The 19119-nt window shown below is 43.7% G+C and overlaps 1 protein-coding gene across 2 annotated transcripts in view; it reads left to right on the top strand.

Moving 5' to 3' along the window:
* Window positions 1-19119, top strand: part of MACROH2A2 (macroH2A.2 histone) — a 53728-nt gene that overhangs the window by 29583 nt on the left and 5026 nt on the right. For both annotated transcript variants that reach the window (XM_074296543.1, XM_074296544.1), the window contains exons 3-6: window positions 7976-8082; window positions 12380-12577; window positions 14315-14425; window positions 16758-16857. In XM_074296543.1, coding sequence (XP_074152644.1) covers window positions 7976-8082; window positions 12380-12577; window positions 14315-14425; window positions 16758-16857 — 516 coding nt within the window. The remainder of the gene's footprint in view (window positions 1-7975; window positions 8083-12379; window positions 12578-14314; window positions 14426-16757; window positions 16858-19119) is intronic.

The following is a 19119-nucleotide window of genomic DNA, read 5'->3' as shown; positions in this document are numbered from 1 at the left end:
TGACTTGCCCAGGGTCACACAGCCAGGAAGTGTTAAGTGTGTGAGGCTGCATTTGAACTCAGGTCCTCCTGGTTTAGGGCCGGTGCTCTACCCACTGCAACAACTAACTGCCCCTTCAGCAAACTCTTTAAAATTTCTTGTGATAAGTCCGGGTCTGCCCAGCACCTCTCTGAAAGTATTTACCCTAAACTATTAGATGTCTTTTTCCTGCCTTCCTGGTGAGAAGGAAGGAGGAGGGAGTCAGGGCTGATGACTGATGCAAATTATAAGGAATTCATCAGTAAAGGCAAGGAGGGACATACTGAGGGAGGAGAAGATATGAAGAGGCAAGAAGTGTCAGGTTCAGAATGAAAAGAATTCACCGAGGCAACCAGAAGCCCCAGAGCCAGAGAGCAGGGCTGAAGGCCCAGGGAGGCGAGGGCTCAGTGAAATCTGAGAAGCGCCACAAAGAGAAAGGCAGAAAGCGGCCGTAAAGGATGGCAGACAAAGAAGCTTTGCCCTTTTATGGCGTCAGAGATGAGTCCTCTCCCTGTCACCCCGCTGTGTCCACACTCCTGCAAGCTCAGACCTCCCCCTCAGATGCCTCAGTCAGGCCTCCAATTGCCCCTCACCCAGACAGAGAGCCATGACCGTGGCATTTTTATTAGATTTTTATTGTATGACATATCACCCAGCACCAGGTCCGTCCTTGAGAGCTCCAGATTTTTGGACCTGACCGAACTCACTAATCTCATAACATTAAAAAAAATGAGACCTGATTGTTATGAGCGTTCCCAGCCCCGGTCTCCAAAGAACTTGTACATACATAATAAGTGCTTCATCTGTGTGTATTGATTTGAAACAAACCGAATAGTACATAAGGGAAAAGATTCATGGAAAATGGGAGTGTTGTTTTCTTTTGAACTCCAAAGCACACACATCTTTTCAACTCTTACTTGACTAGACTTAGTCCCCCGTGGAGCTTCCTGGAAATGAGTCAAGAAGTTTTCAGTAGATTTCCACTGGTTTTTTACCTCCCAAATTTATGCTTTTATAAGCACTCCGGTTTCCCTGCCCCCCGCCTCTGCCTTCTGGGGAGCATGGCACCAGAAGAATGGTTAATGCTAAAAAAAAAAAAAAAAAAAAAAAAAAAAAAATGTAGAGTCTGTTTCCCCAAACAGAAGTAGAGACCATGTAGTTGGACAGCTCATGGAGTGTGTGGCCTAGTCAACTGTATGCTCTCCCCAAAGGGGGAAGATGATGCTACCCAAGCGTGTGGAGAGGCTGTCCGAGACAGAAATTCATGGAAAGAAGAGTGTATTGGGTGTGAGAAGGCCCGAGTCCAGAGCGAACAAATTGTTCCACTTCTTGGGACTTTGGCCACCTCATCTCTAGAACGAAAAGATCAGAGTTCTCGTACAGGCGGGACCAGCAGGCTCCAGTGTCTCTGCCGCCTTGGAGAGCCTTGGATTCCAGCACTCAGTGATCTTGGAGGCACCTTCCAGCTCCCAAGTTCTTGGATTATTCTTGTGTCTTTGCTTTGGCCCCGGAAAACAAGAAGCTTCGTTTCTGGCTTCCCGCTTTCTCAGCTACTAAATCACTCTCTCATCACTATATGGTCGCTTTCTGCTTCAAACCGACGAGAGAAAGAATTGTGTCAAAATGGAGCCAAAAGTATCGTGAGGGCTCGTTCCATTAAGCAGTGATAGAAAGAATATTGTGAGGTAACCGATATGGCATCTTAGGACTATTTCCAATAATGAGAAACTGCCATGTAGTAATGTTCTCCATATGGAAGGGAAAGGTTGCTCTTTCTAAAAGATATTTAATGTTAAACTCCATGAATATTGGTGATATATGTAGATATATATGCACATACATATATATGTCTATATCTCTATATAATAGATGTCTACTTTTTTTATGTCCCATCATTTTTTCAGTCACGTCCAGCTCTTTGTGACCCCATTTGGGGTTTTCTTGGCAGAGATACGGAAACTGAGGCAGGCAGGGTTAAGCGACTTGCCCAGGATCACACATAACCAAGTGTCTGAGGTCAGGTTTGAACTCGGGTCTTCCTAAGCTGTCTCTGGAGAACACATGACCAGGAATAGAACTGTCTAGGGAACATACATGAGGGTATATTAAGCTGGATCTCCACGGTAAGGGCTATGTCTTGGGGGAGCTGAAAACTGTGTCCCCTGACTGGGAGCTCCCGTGTGGTGACATCACCCTGATGGGTGCCCCTTCTTTGCTGGTTTTTGTTTGTTTGTTTTGTTTTGCTGTGCTGGGCAGTTCTAGTTTCCAGCTCACTGAGCTGCTCGCTGCTGCCCTCCCCTGGGCCATCTGCTGCTTGCTTCCATCCCTTTCCATCCCCTGGGGCTTGGGCTGGAGGTCTGAGATTCTAGACTTATGTGACTTGAGGTTAGAAAATTGTTCTTCACTTACGTTAAACAGGAGGCAGTGAGAGTGAGCCTTGACCTCCTTGCATGTGGTAGCAGCTGGCTGGTTAAACCTTAAATAGACATTTGCAGATCTGTTAAATAACCAATCAGTGTTTGCTGTGCAAAATCAAAGTAAACTTTTCACCTAACTTGATAACTTGATCCTACAGGGCTGACATCACTGGTTTTGAGCCTTTTTCAAAGTAAATTTAAGCTTGATCTAGTCATTTTGAGCAAATCCTAGATCTCTCAGCTGGAAGGCAGCCTCCAGCCCCAACTGCTCCCTCTATAATATGTACTTCCAACCAAAATCATCTCACTCTCTGACAGGCCTCCAGTGAATGACCAGAATCCATTTGACCCCAGGAGGCTCTTCCACCTCTAGAAAGTTCTCACCTTGAGGAAAGTTTTCCTTCTGTTAACTTCCATGCCTTGCTTCCTAATTCTAACTTCCAGGTCCAAGAAAAACAAATCTAAAACCTCTTCCATATGAGATAGCTCTTCAGATCCCTCTGTAACACTCCCAACCAAAAGCATCTCACTTTTTGACAGGCCTCCAGTGAATAACCAGAGTCCACTTGACCCCAGGCAGCTCTCCACCTCTAGAGAGTTTTCATCTTTATCCTTGCATCAAGCCTAAATTTCCTTCTATAACTTCCATGCCTTGCTGACTAATTCTCATTTCCAGGTCCAAAACAAAACAAATCTAAAACCTCTTCCATATAAGCTAGCTCTTCAGATCCAGAAGTCAGCAATAGAATTCTTCTTCTTTGACCCAATGTTCCTTTCAGTATCTTTCAACCAATCCTTATACAGATTCTATCAGGCCTTATATAAAATGAGCTCTGAGGTCACAGAGTCTTGTTCATTTGAACAAGAGGGACAAGAGTGCAAAATAGCAACTAGAGAATCCACAGGGCAAAAGTAGAAATTTGGGAAAAAGAGTGAAGGTGTTGGAACTGAGAGACAGAGAGACAGAGTGAGAAATGACATTGGAAACTGACTCACTTCACTCTTACTAGTTATAGGATCTGAGAAAAACCTTGTAAACTTTCAAACCTTCAGTCTCTCTATCATTACTTAACTACGAGGGGATAACCCTGTTTGTTAATAATGTACTCTACTGTTTACCCCAACAGGAGAAGCGTCAGCAAGCTCTAGCCAGTTCTCAGAAAGCAGGCTGCCCCTAGCCCTGTAGGTACCAGCATTTGTGTTGTTTGTCTGGGGTGTTGAGAGAGGTACATCCCCTTCAATTCTTGTATCTTTTCTGTATTCCTTCTAGATTAGCCCTTCCTCCAGTTTTCCTTAGTCTATTCATCTTGTCTTATTTCGCTCTTATAGATTCTCCTGTCACCAGTATTTATGAGCCCTGACATCTGTCGACCCAACTATCAGGTGAAAATTACTGGAATGAAATCAAGATTGTTACCCTTGAGCCTTTCCAGTCCCGTGTGAATAGATGCATCTGAGCCGAAGGGCACTAAAGCTGTCCCAGCTGACATGAAAATTGATGAATCCAACTATCCACCAGAACAAAAACTTAGCTTATCCCCTTCTCTTTCTCTTCTTTCATTGAGACAAGCTTGAAACCAACACACCAATTTCCTCAATATAAATCCAGAGCACTTCATTAAGTTCATGCCCTTCTCCTCCACAGGCAGTTTAAACTCTAACTGTAAACCCACCATCTGGGTGGGATCAGGGGCCAGGGCTTCCCGAAGCATCCCAGGTGGCAGGCTGGCAACCAATAACTCCACCCCCAGGGATTTGGGGACATGGAGTTCTCATGAATTGTGTCCCCCCCAACTTGAACGAGTTTTACCCAATCAATTTATTTGTATAATAATTCCTTTATTATCTTTATTTTTTTTTGGTAGTCATTTTAGGAGGATCATAGATTAGATAAATGATTGAAGAATTGATTGGCTTTTTTTTATTTTAATGATTAAAGCCCAAACCAATAATTTAGTCTCCCAAAGCGCTTTTTTCACATAATGAACATGAAAAAGATTAAGATATTAGTTTGTTGATGGTATAATCCATTTCCTCATTGAAGTACCATATTTTTTTTCACATTCCTTTTTAAATTTTTAAAAATTATTTATTGAATATTTTTCCCAGTTACATTCAAACAATTTTGTTCACGTTTGTTTAAGATTTTTGAGTTCTAGGTTCTTTCCCTTGTCTGGACCTAAACATATTGAGTTTTTTGTTAATTGTTCTAGAATGATATACTCAGATCACTTTTATCACTAGAGTATGAACTTTTGTGGATATCCCTTCCACATATGAATTTTGTTTGAAAGTATCAATTTTCTCTCAGGACACAGAATTATTTACAGAGAAAATGTTGATCTGAGTTTGAGAAGAAATTGCTCATTAAGGAGCTTCCTACAAACAATGAAATGGCTTTCCCAGTTTAAAAAATAAATCCAAACTTACTTTGGTATTTGTGAGACCATTCCTTTTTATTTCTTTCACAATATTAAAGGGAGCAAAGACACTTTTCCTGAGACCCAAGGATTTTTTTTTTCATGTTCTGAAAACTCCTTTTAACATTGAGTAGAAGGAAATAATGAGAGGAAAAGAATAAAAGAGAGATGAAAAAGAGAAAGAAAAAAAGAAGAAAGGTTGATTAGATCTGTCTGTTGTGATATGGGAGCCACCTACCAGTGACAGCTGGAGGTGTAACTCAGATCTATAGAATGGATCTCTTCACGTAAGCGGATGGTGCTGATCCGAGGAGACCAAGAGGCAGTTGCTGTTGTCTGACCTCCCTCCTCTTCCCTCTTGCCTCCAATTTATTTCATTCCCAGTCCACAAGGAACACCTGTGTCAGCAAAGGCTGCTTTGCAACTCCTTCAAGTTTATGATTTGCAGCTGTGGAGGCTCGGAGAATTGACCTGCCCCTTCACCCAGGCATGGGCCTTAACATTTGTCTCTACTATTTTAAGAGGCTCCTGAGTGACTTCCCTGCCTCCAGGCTCCTCCTATCTTTTCTCCATTCTCTTTTCTTAATATTCAGTCTTATTTCATTTCCATATCTGTATTATCTCCCATTTCCATGTCTGTATTCTCTCCCATCCATTCCACCTCCTAGTTAAGAAAGCTTGAAAAACAAAATCCCCGCTACAAAAACATGAAGAGTGAAGGGAAACAAAGTCCTTCACTGGTCTTGTGTGCACACACAAGCACATACATGTGGATGTATAGGGTTGGTCTCAATCTGTACTCTAAGTCCATGACTTCTCTGGGGGTGCTACAGAATGCCACTGTGCTATAGAAATGACCCAAGGAGTCCATTTCAGGGAAACTGGGAAGACTTGTGTGAACTGATGCACAAAGTAAAGTGAGCAGAACCAGCAGAACAATAGTTACAGTAACAGCAATTTTGTATAATGAGCAGCTTTAAAAGAATTAGGAAATCTGGTCATTGAAATTCCTGAGGACTCAAGATAAAACATGATCTCCATCCATACGTTCAAATTCTGCCTCAGATACTTACAGCCTGGATGACTTTGGGCAAGATGGACCCTTCTGGACCTATTTCCTCATTACAAAATGGAGTCAGACTAGCTTAGTTTCTATAGACTCTTCCATCAGTCAATTAACATATATTAAGTACCTACTATGTTCTGAGCATTTTGCTCCGAATGTATGAGCCTGTCAACTTAGTGGAAGCCCCCAGGAGTTTAAATAGGGGAGAAATATTTCATTATCCTGTGACCCACATGCTGTGTGGAAAACTTCGCTGGGATGGTAGAAAGAAGTAGTTATTGAATCCTTAGGAAGAGACAAACAGGAGTGATTGCTTTCATTTTAAACAAAAATCAACGAAAAATCATGATCCAAGATCATCATTATTAATAATCACAACAATATTAATCTGTTGTCTGTGTCTGACTCTTTGTGACCCCTTTAGGGTTTTCCTGGCAGAAATCTTGGGGTAGTTTGACATTTCCTTCTGCAGTTTATTTTACACATGAGGAAACTAAGGCAAAGACTTAAGGTAAGTGACTTGTTCAGAATCACCCAGCTGATGAGTGTCTGAGGCTCTGGGAAAGTCAGTTACTTGCTATTTGCCTCAGTTTCCTCAGCTGTAAAATAGGGGAATACAGATTTTCCACGTTATGAGGATCAAGCGACTTAGCATGGAAAGTATTTTGCAAATCGCCAAGCCTTTAAATGCTAGTGTCAAGATATTAGGAAACACCACGTTTTCCAGAATGGAGACCCAGAGAGTAAAATGTGAGCTTGACCCAACAGTAGTCCTTTGCACTCATCTTCTGGATCATCTCCGCCACAGCAGAACCCCAGAACTGTTTCATAGAATTACTATATTCTCTGAGCTCAGACTCCACGTTCTGGTAATGAAGTCCTACTAAGAACCAGACGTGGCGCATTGTTGCTGTGACCCCTCATTGTCGGAGCTACAGCTCACTGCGGAACCATTGCTGTGACTGCTGAGATTGGCCACAGCAAAGCAGGACCCCTGCTGGGGGGGCAGGTCCCCAGTACTTGCGTCTGCTCTGCCTCTTGCTCGCAAACCACTTCCCTCACTTTGAAATTAAACTTTTGTTTGATTTCTGACTCTTCTATCTCCAGCCTGCCCTGTTCGGCTCCCCCACCCCCAGGTCAGAGCCCAGGCCAACCAGTTGACACTAGCTATCGTTGTTATTAATGATGATAATCTGAGGACTTTGATTTGGAGGGCCTCAGGATCAGCCAGAGTCAGGATAAATCAAAGTCCTTGGTCTTTAGGGGGAGAAGTGAAGGAGGCAGACAAGCTGCCACAAGGCTTGCCAAAGCTGTGTCCTGGATTCTGGAGTCACCAGCCTCTCTCCTCCTCATCCTGCAGCCAAGTGACTCTCACTTCTCTCCCCCTTCCCCAATCCTTGCCTACATTTATCTCAACATCAAACATTCAACAAGCACCAATGATGAGGAGAGCTGACATCTAAATATATGCTAATAGAGCCATCGAATAGGTAATTAGCCTTAAGTGTTCTCTTGTTTGATTCAAGTATAGTTTTAGCCCTCTATACATATCTATATCTATAGATAGATAGACAGATCAATAGATCAATAGATCGATCGATCTAGGTATAGATAGATAGTATCTATTTTGTTTCCCCTTCAGAGGATAAATTCCTGGAAGACAAGCACTATTTTCCCCTTTTCTTGTGTTTTTGGAACTCATTAAGAACCAGGAAAGTAGATAATAAGTGCTGATTAATTAACTGACAAGAGAAGAAAAGAGAAAGAGAGTGGGGGGGGGGAGAAAAAGGGGTGAAGAGACATTGGAGAGGAAAGAGAAAGGGAGAGAAGAGAGACTTCCTTTGGCTCTTCAGTCCCAATTTGTTCCAACTAAGAAGCCAATCAGAAATCTGTCTCATCCTACCCTAGACTGACCGTGTAGGCCCTGGGGTATAACAAAAAGACCCTGGGTTCGGGGCATTGTGCAGGCATTTCTGCCAGGACAGAACGAGTGCCAGGCCGCCGGGCTTCTTGCCCCTCACTCTTGCTGACGCTTGTACCCATTGTGCTTTCAGCTGAGATACTAGAGCTGGCCGGGAACGCTGCGAGGGACAACAAAAAGGCCCGCATCGCACCCAGACACATCCTCCTGGCAGTTGCTAATGATGAGGAGTTAAACCAGGTAGGTTTCTTTCCTTAAATACATCTAAAATGTCATATGTCTAAAAAAGTGCAAATAACTTTATATATTAATACAGTAGCCTAGGAAGTACTTCAAGAATCTGTGATTCTTTAGTCCGAGTACTTCTCCCAAGGGCACAGGTTAGAGCCCCTCCATTTTCTAATAGATTCAGGTACTGCTTTGGCTGAAAACCCATCACTGGTGTCCAGCTGTCTGTGGAGATTGGCCCTCCCCGCTCACACAGCTTAGCCCTCAGACTCCAGATCCGAGCGCTAACTCAGTGGCTTTCCTTCCTTGCAAGTCATAAGTTACTTGTAGAATCGTGCACTTAGAGATGATTCCTCAGAAGATCCAGCCCAGTGCCTTCTCAGGAAAGGGAAACTGACGCCCAAGGAGGTTAGGTTACTCGTCCAACATCACAGAGGTTGTGAGGCGTGAACCTCTGTCCCCCACATGGGGACCCTCAGTCCCGGCACCGGCCTACCTGGCCCAAGACCCTAGAGTCGTCCTCAAAGGAGACTTTAGTGGAGACACCCCCTAATCATTTGTTAATTCCTCCATGGATAAGTGATCACCATAAGGTGAACGCTCCTTCCACTGGTGCTTTTTTCATTTGGTTCAATCCTTGCCCCTCCACGAATCTGCCATAAGGATCCACCCAGTGTCCTGGAGGCCTTCCTCCTGTTCTGTCACATCCCGGGCATTGATTTTATGCCCCGTTTGATGCCATTTTTCTCTATGCACAATAATCCCTGGTGACGCACTGCAAGCCCACCGATATCCACCATGCTTTTCCCCATCGCTCTTTGGTGCCTTGCAGTTTTGACCCATAGAAACAATATGTTAGTAATGACAATGGTTTTGCTGTTTCCTATAAACACTTCCTTTAGTTACAAATAAAACATTTTGCCTTGAGATGTTCATACATTTCTAGATACCCTGGGTACTTATCTGTAGTTTTTTTTGCCCTGGTTATTTAGAAACAATTTATATGTATAAAAGCTAAGATTTATATAGTGTTTGAAGGTCTGTCAATCACGTTATATAGAGAATCAGTAGATGTGCATGTTGGAAGGGTCCCCAGTGACCAAAATCATACATGAAGAGAATCTCCAGTGCAAAAAAAAAAAAAAAAAAAAAAAAAAAAAAGCGCTCATCCAGTTTGTGCCTGATGCCCTCCAGGGAGAGAAAAATGGCCTCCATGAAGTAGCCCACTAATGGAAGATGCCTCCAAATATCAGGGAACCTAATTTTCCACAAGGCAGCCTTTGACATCTCTCTTATTTACCCTCAGTCTTTTCTTCTGCCAGCCAAACATACCCACTTCCTTCCATCAGAACTCATAACCTTTAGGTCTTCCACCATCTTGGTGGTCCATCTCTGGACAGCACTCAGAACTAGATGAGGTTTGGTGAGCACAGCAGTGGGCACTTAGCTCCCTGTCCCTGAAGGCTCTGAACTGCTCTAGTCCAAGATGCCCTTTACTTTGTCTGTCCCATCATGCCGCTGGCTCACCTTGAGCTTGTGGTCCTCTAAAATCCCCAAGATCTTTTCAGAACATCTGCTGTCTCTCCACACTTCCTCAGCGAAGTTAATTTTTATACCCAAGCGTACAACTTTAATCCATTAAATTTCATCTTATTCAATTCCCAATTCTCTAACCTTTTGGAGCCTGACTCTGTCATCCAGTTAGCCATTTCCCCAGCTTTGCATCATCTGCCAATTTGGTGAATGGGCTTTTTATGCCTTTATCCAAGTCATTGACAAAAATGTTAAATAGCACCAGACAAGCACAGACCCCTGAGGCGCCCCACTGTCGACCCGCCACGCTGACACTGAGCCATTAACGATTTCTCTCCGAGTCTGGCCATTCAGTCCGTTTTAAGTCCATATTGCTCCATCTTCTCTATGAGTATACTGTAGTTCCCCACTATCCTGGGATTTCCTCTCCCAGCTTTCACTGCCCCAGGCAGGCTGGGGACCCCAGAAGTCATTAACTTCTCCTCCTCTCGGGGTTCTGGGGATAACTCTGAGAAGCTGGATTCAAAAGTGCTTGCTGTTTTATGTAGGGGGACCCTCGTTCTCTTCAAGTGGTTCATGAGCCCCCTTCGAGTTTTGAGCCCCCACATTGATTATCAAAATGAGCCAGCTAGAGTTCGTTAGCTCTGGAAAGAAGCTTTTCTTACGGGCGTATAATGAGAACATGTTAGTACAAAATCAATCCCCTCAACAGTCTAGGACATATTCTCCTTTTGTGTGTCTGTGTGTGTGATATATACATATATACACAAAAATGTTTCTATTTATGCATTTATGTGCACATAAATGCATAAATATGTAAACATTTTTGTTTACATATATGTATATGTGTATACATTATATATATATATATATATACACACACACATTATATACATTATACATTTTATATATATATATATATATATATACATTATACATTTTTTATATATATATATATATATATATATATATATATATATATATATATATATATATATATATATAAAATGTATACATATATACACATAGTGTCCCAAGGGTCTTGGTACAATTATAAGCTTTAAGAATATAGACAAATATAGATTCCATACTTACATCTGTCTATATAGAGCTGCATATCTGTATCTATAAGCAATATATACAGATTTAGATGGTACATACATATATAGATATAAATAATAAATATAGATACACTAGAATATAGACAGATATGAATGGTATATATAGATATAGTTTATATATATATATACATAGATATAAATATAAATAGTATAGTGTACACTATAGTATACAGATATAAATAGTATATACAGATATAGTTAGTATATATACATAGATATGGATGTAAGTATAGATATATGGACATAGATAGTATATGTTTATGTAAGGACATAGAGATATGCATTCACACAAAAAACACACCCACTTTCCTGGGGGAAGTGGTCTCAAATTTTAAAAGGGCAGGTAGCAAGGGGAACTGGCAGCACCTTTGTCCCTCTGGCAGGCACTGCTGGAGCTGAGTCGGAGCCTTGGTGCGGGCTTAGAGCGCTCCCTCACCCGTCTTGGCCCCTGACACAGACGCTGCATCAGCAGGGGCACCTTCCAGGGGCACAGCTACCAGCACTGGTGGGGAGTCCTTCGGGGCTCATGGTCTGGCCCTCTCCTCTGCCATGGTTCTTTTCTGGGCTTGGCCAGAGCTGCTCCCCCCCCTCCAGGCTGGCCCGCTGCTGGGTTGTGGGATCCCCCGCCAGCTTGCTCTGCCTTCCTCATAGCGGCTCGCTCTCTTGCCTCAGCCCCAAGCCGTTTCCTACGTGGCATCCTCTGCCTTCATTCAATGACCTGGCAGGTCCTCATTTCTCCCCAAATGATGAAGGCCTGCCTGTAGTTTACACCTCTGACTGATGGCCTCAGTAGAGCCATCTAAGAACTGTGCCCTCTGATTTAGATCTTTGGTGGGTGATTGTGTAGCTCAGTCACACCTGGCACAAAGCAGAGGCAGAATGTCCTCTTGCTTCTTCCACTGGCATGAAATAATTCACCGAAAGCTTTAATAAAATCCAAGTATCCACATTATCTTCCAGGTTAGTCATCCCATCAGAAAGGGGTCCTGCCGTCCTGCAGGGCTCACAGCAGCCCCAGGGGCATTTCATGGGAAGTGTCCTTCCTCCGGGTAGTTACAGGCCTTAGGAAGCCAGCAGGGCCAGTTCCTCTTTTCTCCAACCTCAGCTGTTGTCCAGTTTTTTGGCCCAGAGTCATTATTTAGTTGGCAAAGGGAACCCCCAGGGAGCAATGCCCTCAGCAGCCATGGGTGAGTCCTCCTCAGCAGAGCGTTGAGAGGGTCTTCCCTGGGGCCACAGACACCTCCAGCTTGTCCCGGGGTGGAACAAGAAGCCCGGCCTCCCTCGCCAAGCTCAGCCCTCCGTCCATGGTTATCTCATGTCATACTTCTCAGAGAGACCAATCCATCAGTAAACCACTTTCTGTCAGGCCCTGTGCCCACAGAGGCGAAGGAGGGTCTCTGTCCAGAATCCTTGAGCCCCGGGGCTCCTGGCCTCCTGTGTCTCCCTCATTTACCCGTTTCTCATTCTGGTCACAGTCCCAGAGGGTCTTGGTAACTGGGAAAGAGCGGTGACAGATTAGCAAGGACACAGACATTTAAGTTATGGAAGTCGCCATCTCTTTAGAAAGGCAAAGAGTAGCTCGTGGACAGTCTCCTAACAAAAGGTGCTGCACGGGGAATGTCTGCCATGCTCTCTCCTGCCCTTTGTCCCTTCAGCTCCTAAAGGGAGTGACCATCGCCAGCGGGGGCGTCCTGCCCAGGATCCATCCGGAGCTGTTGGCCAAAAAGCGGGGGGCCAAAGGCAAGTCTGAAACGATCCTTTCCCCTCCCCCAGAGAAGAGAGGGAGGAAATCGACTTCGAGCAAGAAGGGTGGGAAAAAAGCCAAAGCCGCCAAACCCAGGACATCCAAAAAGGTAAACGGAGAGCCCGGAGGGGAGAGCCTGGCCAGCTGAAAGGCTGGTGTCCCTCAGGCCTTGGATCTGGAGAAAGTAGCAAGGATTTGAATCGAGAGATGAGTCAGCCTTTAGGGACTGAGAAAGATAAAGTAGCCCAAGTTCATAGGCTCTGGAGTTGAATCTAATTCAACCTTCACTTTACAAATGGGGAAACTGAGACCCAGAGGAGCAAAAGGATGGGCCCAAGATCATGTATAAGTGCCAGACCTAGGCCTTCTGACTAGTATGAGTCCCTTCCACCATGCTGTCCCCCACTCCAGTGAGATCAAAATACATATGGCCACCTGCCCCAGCCACTGCTCTTTGCCTCCATGCAAGACGGAGGGGGGGGGGAGTACCCAAATGACCTCAGAGGCCCTTCCCACCTCCAGAGCCTATAATGCCATAAGCCTGGCCACCTGAAAGTCATTACTCTGGTCTGCAGTGGGAGAAGAAGCACATGGCATGGTAGAAAGGGATGGATCAGTATCTCTGAATAACTTCTTCAATAAGGGCCCTCCCTCCCCTTCCTTCCTCCCTCTTTTCAGTAAAAGAAGGAAAGAAAGATACTCCAGACATTTGTTGGCAGGATGGAGTGTGAAATAAGGATGGATGGGGCAATGGTCTCAGATTGCAGAGAGCCTTGAATAATAGAAGCCACTGAAGATTTTTTTAGCAAAATGCCCTCCCTTATTCTGTCGTTTTCTCCCTCCTTTCCTTCCTCCACTTCCTTTCTTTCCTTCCTCTTTCACTCCCTCTTTTCCTCCTTTCTTCCTCTCTCCCTCTATTCCTTCCTCCTTTCTTCCTTTCCTTCCCCCACTTCCTTTCTTTCCTTCCTCTTTCACTCCCTGTTTTCCTCCTTTCTTCCTCTCTCCCTCTATTCCTTTCTCCTTTCTTCCTTTCCTTCCCCCACTTCCTTTCTTTCCTTCCTCTTTCACTCCCTCTTTTCCTCCTTTCTTCCTCTCTCCCTCTATTCCTTTCTCCTTTCTTCCTATCCTTCCCCCCTTTCCTTCTTCCCTCCCTCTGTCTACATGGGGCATCATACCCTTACCTATGGATGCTCTTAAATAACCTTTTTTTTCTTTTGCATCGCTGAACCCTTCCCAAGGTATCTTGGGGTTTGTGGGTTAGATTTCTTTCTTAAGGACGAGGCTTTAAACCCAAATCACTCTGCCTCTCATTGATTGGCCAACAAGAGGTCCCAGGCTAAGTCCCCTTGGTTTTAATTTTGGCCATGATTGCCTCAGAGTGAATGTAAACAGCACTCGTGGCTGAACCAATTTGCCATCCAGGCTGAATTATTTTTGATTAGGTAAAAGCAGCTATTCTCTGTCTCGCTTTTAACCCAGCCTTAATCTGGTCCAGCCTCAAACTGAGATCAGTTAAAGACCTCCACTTAAAAAGGCCCAAGTCTCGCCCTGCATCCAGGGTCACCACCAGCCGTCCTGCTCTCTGATCACCAGACCAGAGGGCTCTGGAGGGGACAGTGAGGCCGGTGGCCTTGCCCAGCCCTCCCTCCCTTCAGTCCAACTCACTTGCACGTCATGGCATCGCCTCCCCATGGTCCTCTTCAAGAACGAAGGACAAAATACTCTTCGCCTCCATCACTAGCCTGAGCCCTTTTTAGCTCAGCTAGAAACAGCAGAGGTAGGAACCCTATGCAGTGTGTCTTGGCCCAGTCTCCCATCTGTCTGTCCTTCTGATTTCCCTCAACAGTCCAAAGCAAAAGATGGTGACAAAGAAGGAGCCTCAAATTCGACATCCGAAGATGGGCCTGGGGATGGATTCACCATCCTTTCTTCCAAGAGCCTTGTTCTGGGGCAGAAGGTAATAAAACTAGCCCTAGTGTGAGGTTGTAAAAACAGCCGGACTGTACGACCTGTTCGTCAGCAGGTAGGTCTTAACCCCACGCCACACAAAACCGAGCGGGGCTGCCCTGGAACTGTTCGCTTTTATAAATGAGAACTATGGCAACTTCTCATAAAAGCCAAAATTGTGTCACGCGGCGGTCAGCCTGTGGCCAAAAGTAACAATGGGTGTCAGACAGGAAGATAAATCAGTCAGAACTGTGGCTTTCCTAGGAAACCTCCAGATACACACACAGAAAGAATGGTCTGTCTCCAGGTCAGACTGCTTGAGGTAATTAGTTTGGTTTGGGTTTTAAGATGGAAAATAGAAATATGTTTTATTAAATATCCCTTGTGTTAAAAATTAATTATTCAATAGGAAATCAATCTGTTCTCCTCTGCTCTTTGAAAAGAAAACAAATGCATTTTAATCGTCTTGGAGACCATGAGAGCTGCACAGCCACATATGCAAATTCATATCCATAATGTAAACTGAGAAGGCAGTTTATCTAGCAAGTCATGAAATAAGATGCCTTCGGAAACACACAGTTAATCACTGCTTTGGTAGCAGACTCTTGGCAGCACAGAATATGAAAGCCGGAAAGGACTTAGAGAAGGCGAGAACCTGAGGGATGACGGAGCGCATCCATGGCATTTATCATGAGGGAAGGACTGGAGGGGGATCCTTGTCAGGGGTCACCCAGGCAATGAGTGGCAAGGCCTTGAGGTTACCCCTGGGGACAGACTCCTCCCACCACCACATGATGCCTCTGTGTCCCTCCTGATGTAGATGAGACTCCGTTTAGGGAAGGGGGATCCCGTGGAACATATCCTAGCAGCAGCTTCTTTCTCCACTATCCTTAAAGGCTTAGAAATGAGGGTGAGACTTCTAGCTACTTCAGAGACATGGAGAAGGAAAGTAGGGAAGGAGAAAGGATGAGGAACCTTCCAGGCTGAGGGGAGCCTTTTTCTCTCTGCTTTCGTAGGAATTAGGCCACCCTGTAAGAGCTCCCATTTTTCTAATGTCTTGAGGTTTATAAAGTTTTTTTCTGCAACTATCCTGTAAGGCAGGAGGGACATTAGTGTTCCCATTGTCCAAAGAGGAAGAGGAGGAGGAGAAGCAGTGGTGATGGTGGTAGTAATAGTAGTGGTAGTAGTGTGATAATGGTGGCGGTGGTAGTAGTAGTTGTATTAGTAGTAGTTATAGTGGTAGTGGTAGTAGTAGTAGTGTGATAATGGTGGTGGTATTAATAGGAGGAGTAATACTGACACAGAGAGAGAGCATCAAGATTTGCAAAGACCTTCACATTTATTACTATCTTTGAACCTCACAACCATCCTAGGGTAAATACTACAAGTATTATTGGGAGCAGCTAGGTATCATAGTGACTAGAGCATTAGACTTGGCGTGAGGAAGACCTGAGTTCAAATCCATCTTTAGCTATTTCGTAGCTGTTATGACCCCTGCCTCAGTTTCCTCAGCTGTAAAATAGAGATAATAACAGCACATTCTTTTTGTGCTGGGTTTTTGTGAGGATCAGATGAAAATAATAAAGTGTTTAACAAAGTACCTAGAACAGAACAGGCCCTATATAAATGTTATGCTATTATTATTATTATTATCACTTTAAAGACGGTAAATTCTTCTTAGATGTCGAATAAATTAAAAAACTAAAAATTGAAATGGCTAAGTTGTCATACTGTTAGTAGGGGATAGAGCTGAGATTCGAACCTCAGGTTCTTATGAGTCCAAGATTCCAACCATTTACAGAATAAAGCTGAAAAAGTATTTCTTTCTCAACACACAGATGAGCTTTCCAGTTGGGTGGCCCAAAGGACAAAGTACCAGAAAGGAGCATGGTCAGAACCTCAGAGCCCTCAAATTCAGTAAAACAAAGTCATTTGTTGGCTCTGTTGGGCTTTCCCAATAGTGTCTGTGTTTGGAGGAGGAAGGGGCTAGAATTGGGGAGTAATGGCTCTTCTTTCAGGACTGGTCAAGGGGGTGCTCAACGGATGCTGGTGTTCAGATGGAGGATCTCCTGAAGGTGTTCTCTATAGAAACAGAAGAAGAAAAAGGAAGGATGGGGCTAAGAAGCCCTTTTCTGGCAGGAGAGATCATTAGTCTGCTCTCTTGGGTGTGCACCAGGGACAAGCTCGTAGGAGACAGGAAGAACTCCAAACCAAGGCTGGTCTATAACCTAGTCACTGAATCTATCTGTATGAAGAGTAAATGGTGAATCGCTCAGGAGTAAACCAGGCCGCTTCCATTCTGGTTGAATGTGGTCCATATTTGCCCCTTTCTCCTTCCCCAGCTGTCCCTGACACAGAGCGACATCAGCCATATTGGCTCCATGAGAGTGGAGGGCATCGTCCATCCGACCACAGCTGAAATTGACCTCAAGGAAGACATAGGTAAGACTCCTCCAGGTTCACGTTAATGTTGCTGAAGTACGTGCTCAGAAGGTGGCTGGTGTGGTTCGCCACTGACAGTGTGTGGCAAGGAAGATTACATGGCGGACACTTTGCCCAGAACTGCCTGGCATTTTACCTCTAGCTTCCAACTTATGTTCACTATTGACCATTACCTAGCACTTGTCTTTCTATTTACAGCAATCGTCTTTATATTTACTTTCTGCATATAATTTCATTTAAAGTATCAAATGCACAGAGTGAATTAGGAATAAAAAGAAATGGGTATCAAAAGGATTAGGTCATGATTGTCATTTGTTCATTCAATAAGCATTTATTAGCATGGAAATATATATACATATATATTATATATACATATATATAATAATATATACCTATATATTATATATGTGTATATATATATATGTAAAATTTAAGAATTGCACATGTTTAACCTATATTGGATTGCTTGCAGTCTAGGGGAGGGAGGTGGAGGGAGGAGAAGGAGAAAAATTTGGAGCAAAAAGGTTTTGCAAGGGTGAATGTTAAAAACTATCTTTGCATAGATTTTGAAAATAAAAAGCTAGTATTTTAAAAAAGGAATAAAAGTAATTTTCATATTTGAAAAAAGCATTTATTAGGCAACTACTGTGTGCTAAGTGAGATTCAGTGTCTAATCATAGATGAAGCAGTGGCCTTGGGGTCCAAAGCCCTGGATTCAAATTGCATCTCTGACACATACAGGCAGGGTAGCTATAGACCAGTGAATTCAATTCTCACGTTTATTGCTAGGATTTGCAATTTTATGGCAGCTCACTGGATAGAGTTCCAGACCTGGAGCCAGGAAGTCCTGAGTTCAAATCCAGTCCTGGGTGACACTGGACAAGTTACTTAATCCTGTTTGCCTCAGTTTCCTCGTCTGTAAAATGAGTTGGAGAAAGAAATGATAAAACACTAGTATCTTTGCCAAGAAAAGTCCAAATGGGTCATGAAGAGATGAACATGACTGAAAATATTTTTTTTTATTAGCCCCTTTTTACAGATGAGGGAACTGAGACTCAGAATGTTTAAGTGGCTTAGCAGTGGTTAGCGAGGAAGCAATGGAGCTGGGAACTAAATACAGATCTCTCAACTCCATGTTTGGACTTCTTGTGGCCTCACTAGGAAAGAGCAAAATCTGTTTTATAATTTGTAATCATAATTTCAATTAAATTTAATTAATTAGTCAATTAATAGTTGTGAAAATAAGCCATTTTGCTAGTATGGCAGATATTACAATAACATATGAAGAGTTAATCTCAGCTATTTTGTTACTTTACATGACTAAATCAATGTAGAGCAGGCATCATTCTAACTCTGAATGTATAAGGGACTCTGACAGGTTGATGACCAAGGGACCTTTAGAAATCCTGTGACCTAGGGGTTCTTCACCTGAGGTGCATAGGCCTGAAGGATCATCCAACCCTGGATACGTTTCAGAGAACCTGGAGAGGGAAAGAAATATATCTTTCTTTTCACCAACTTCTAATTTAAATTGAAATTTTCTTTTAAGTATTTAGAAATATCATCCTGAGTCGCTATGCTGTCATTTACAAATAATACCTTGTTTGAGGGTAACAAATTCCATGGGAGGGGTTGCTATTGTCCCTTCTTTACAGTTGAGGAAACTGAGGCAAAAGGCAATGACTTGTCCGAGATGACACAGCTGGCCAGTGTCGGAGCCAGCTTGGAAGTCGGGTCTCCCTGACTCCAGGTCCATCCCTCTATTCTGATTCTGATACACAGAATCACTTCTTTGTGTAGACGGATCTGTAGATAGACAGCCAAACAGAGGCTGGTCTCAGCCAGCCTCCTGAGATTACCAGTGAGGAAAAATTGCTCCGAGAGGAAATGACTGGACCTGTCATCAGAGTGACAGGAATTGAGCCTGAAATGTCATCCTTGGCCCTTTGAATTCTGAATTCAATTCAGCTCATGAATTCTGAACTCAAGGTTGACATTAAGAAAAAGTACCTAAATAAGAAGCATTCTGAAATGATTCTAAGTAGAACCCACCTGTATGGGGTAAGTGGTAGAGTGCAGACCAAGGACCCGCTCAGGATTCTCACAGCTCCAAAGGCCCTCTCATTAATGAACTTTGGCTCCAGAGTCAGAGAATGCCGGCTCTGTTTCTGGTTCCCATCTGTTACTCAGTGTCCCTGTGACTCGGACAAGACCCTTCTTGGGGTCTTCCTTCCTCCCCCTGCAAAGCGGGAGGGTTTAATT

This window comes from Sminthopsis crassicaudata, chromosome 2, assembly GCF_048593235.1.
Source record: "Sminthopsis crassicaudata isolate SCR6 chromosome 2, ASM4859323v1, whole genome shotgun sequence".
In the NCBI taxonomy this organism is placed as follows: domain Eukaryota; kingdom Metazoa; phylum Chordata; class Mammalia; order Dasyuromorphia; family Dasyuridae; genus Sminthopsis; species Sminthopsis crassicaudata.
Note: the sequence above shows the minus strand (reverse complement) of the source record. Positions and strands in the feature narration are given on the sequence as shown.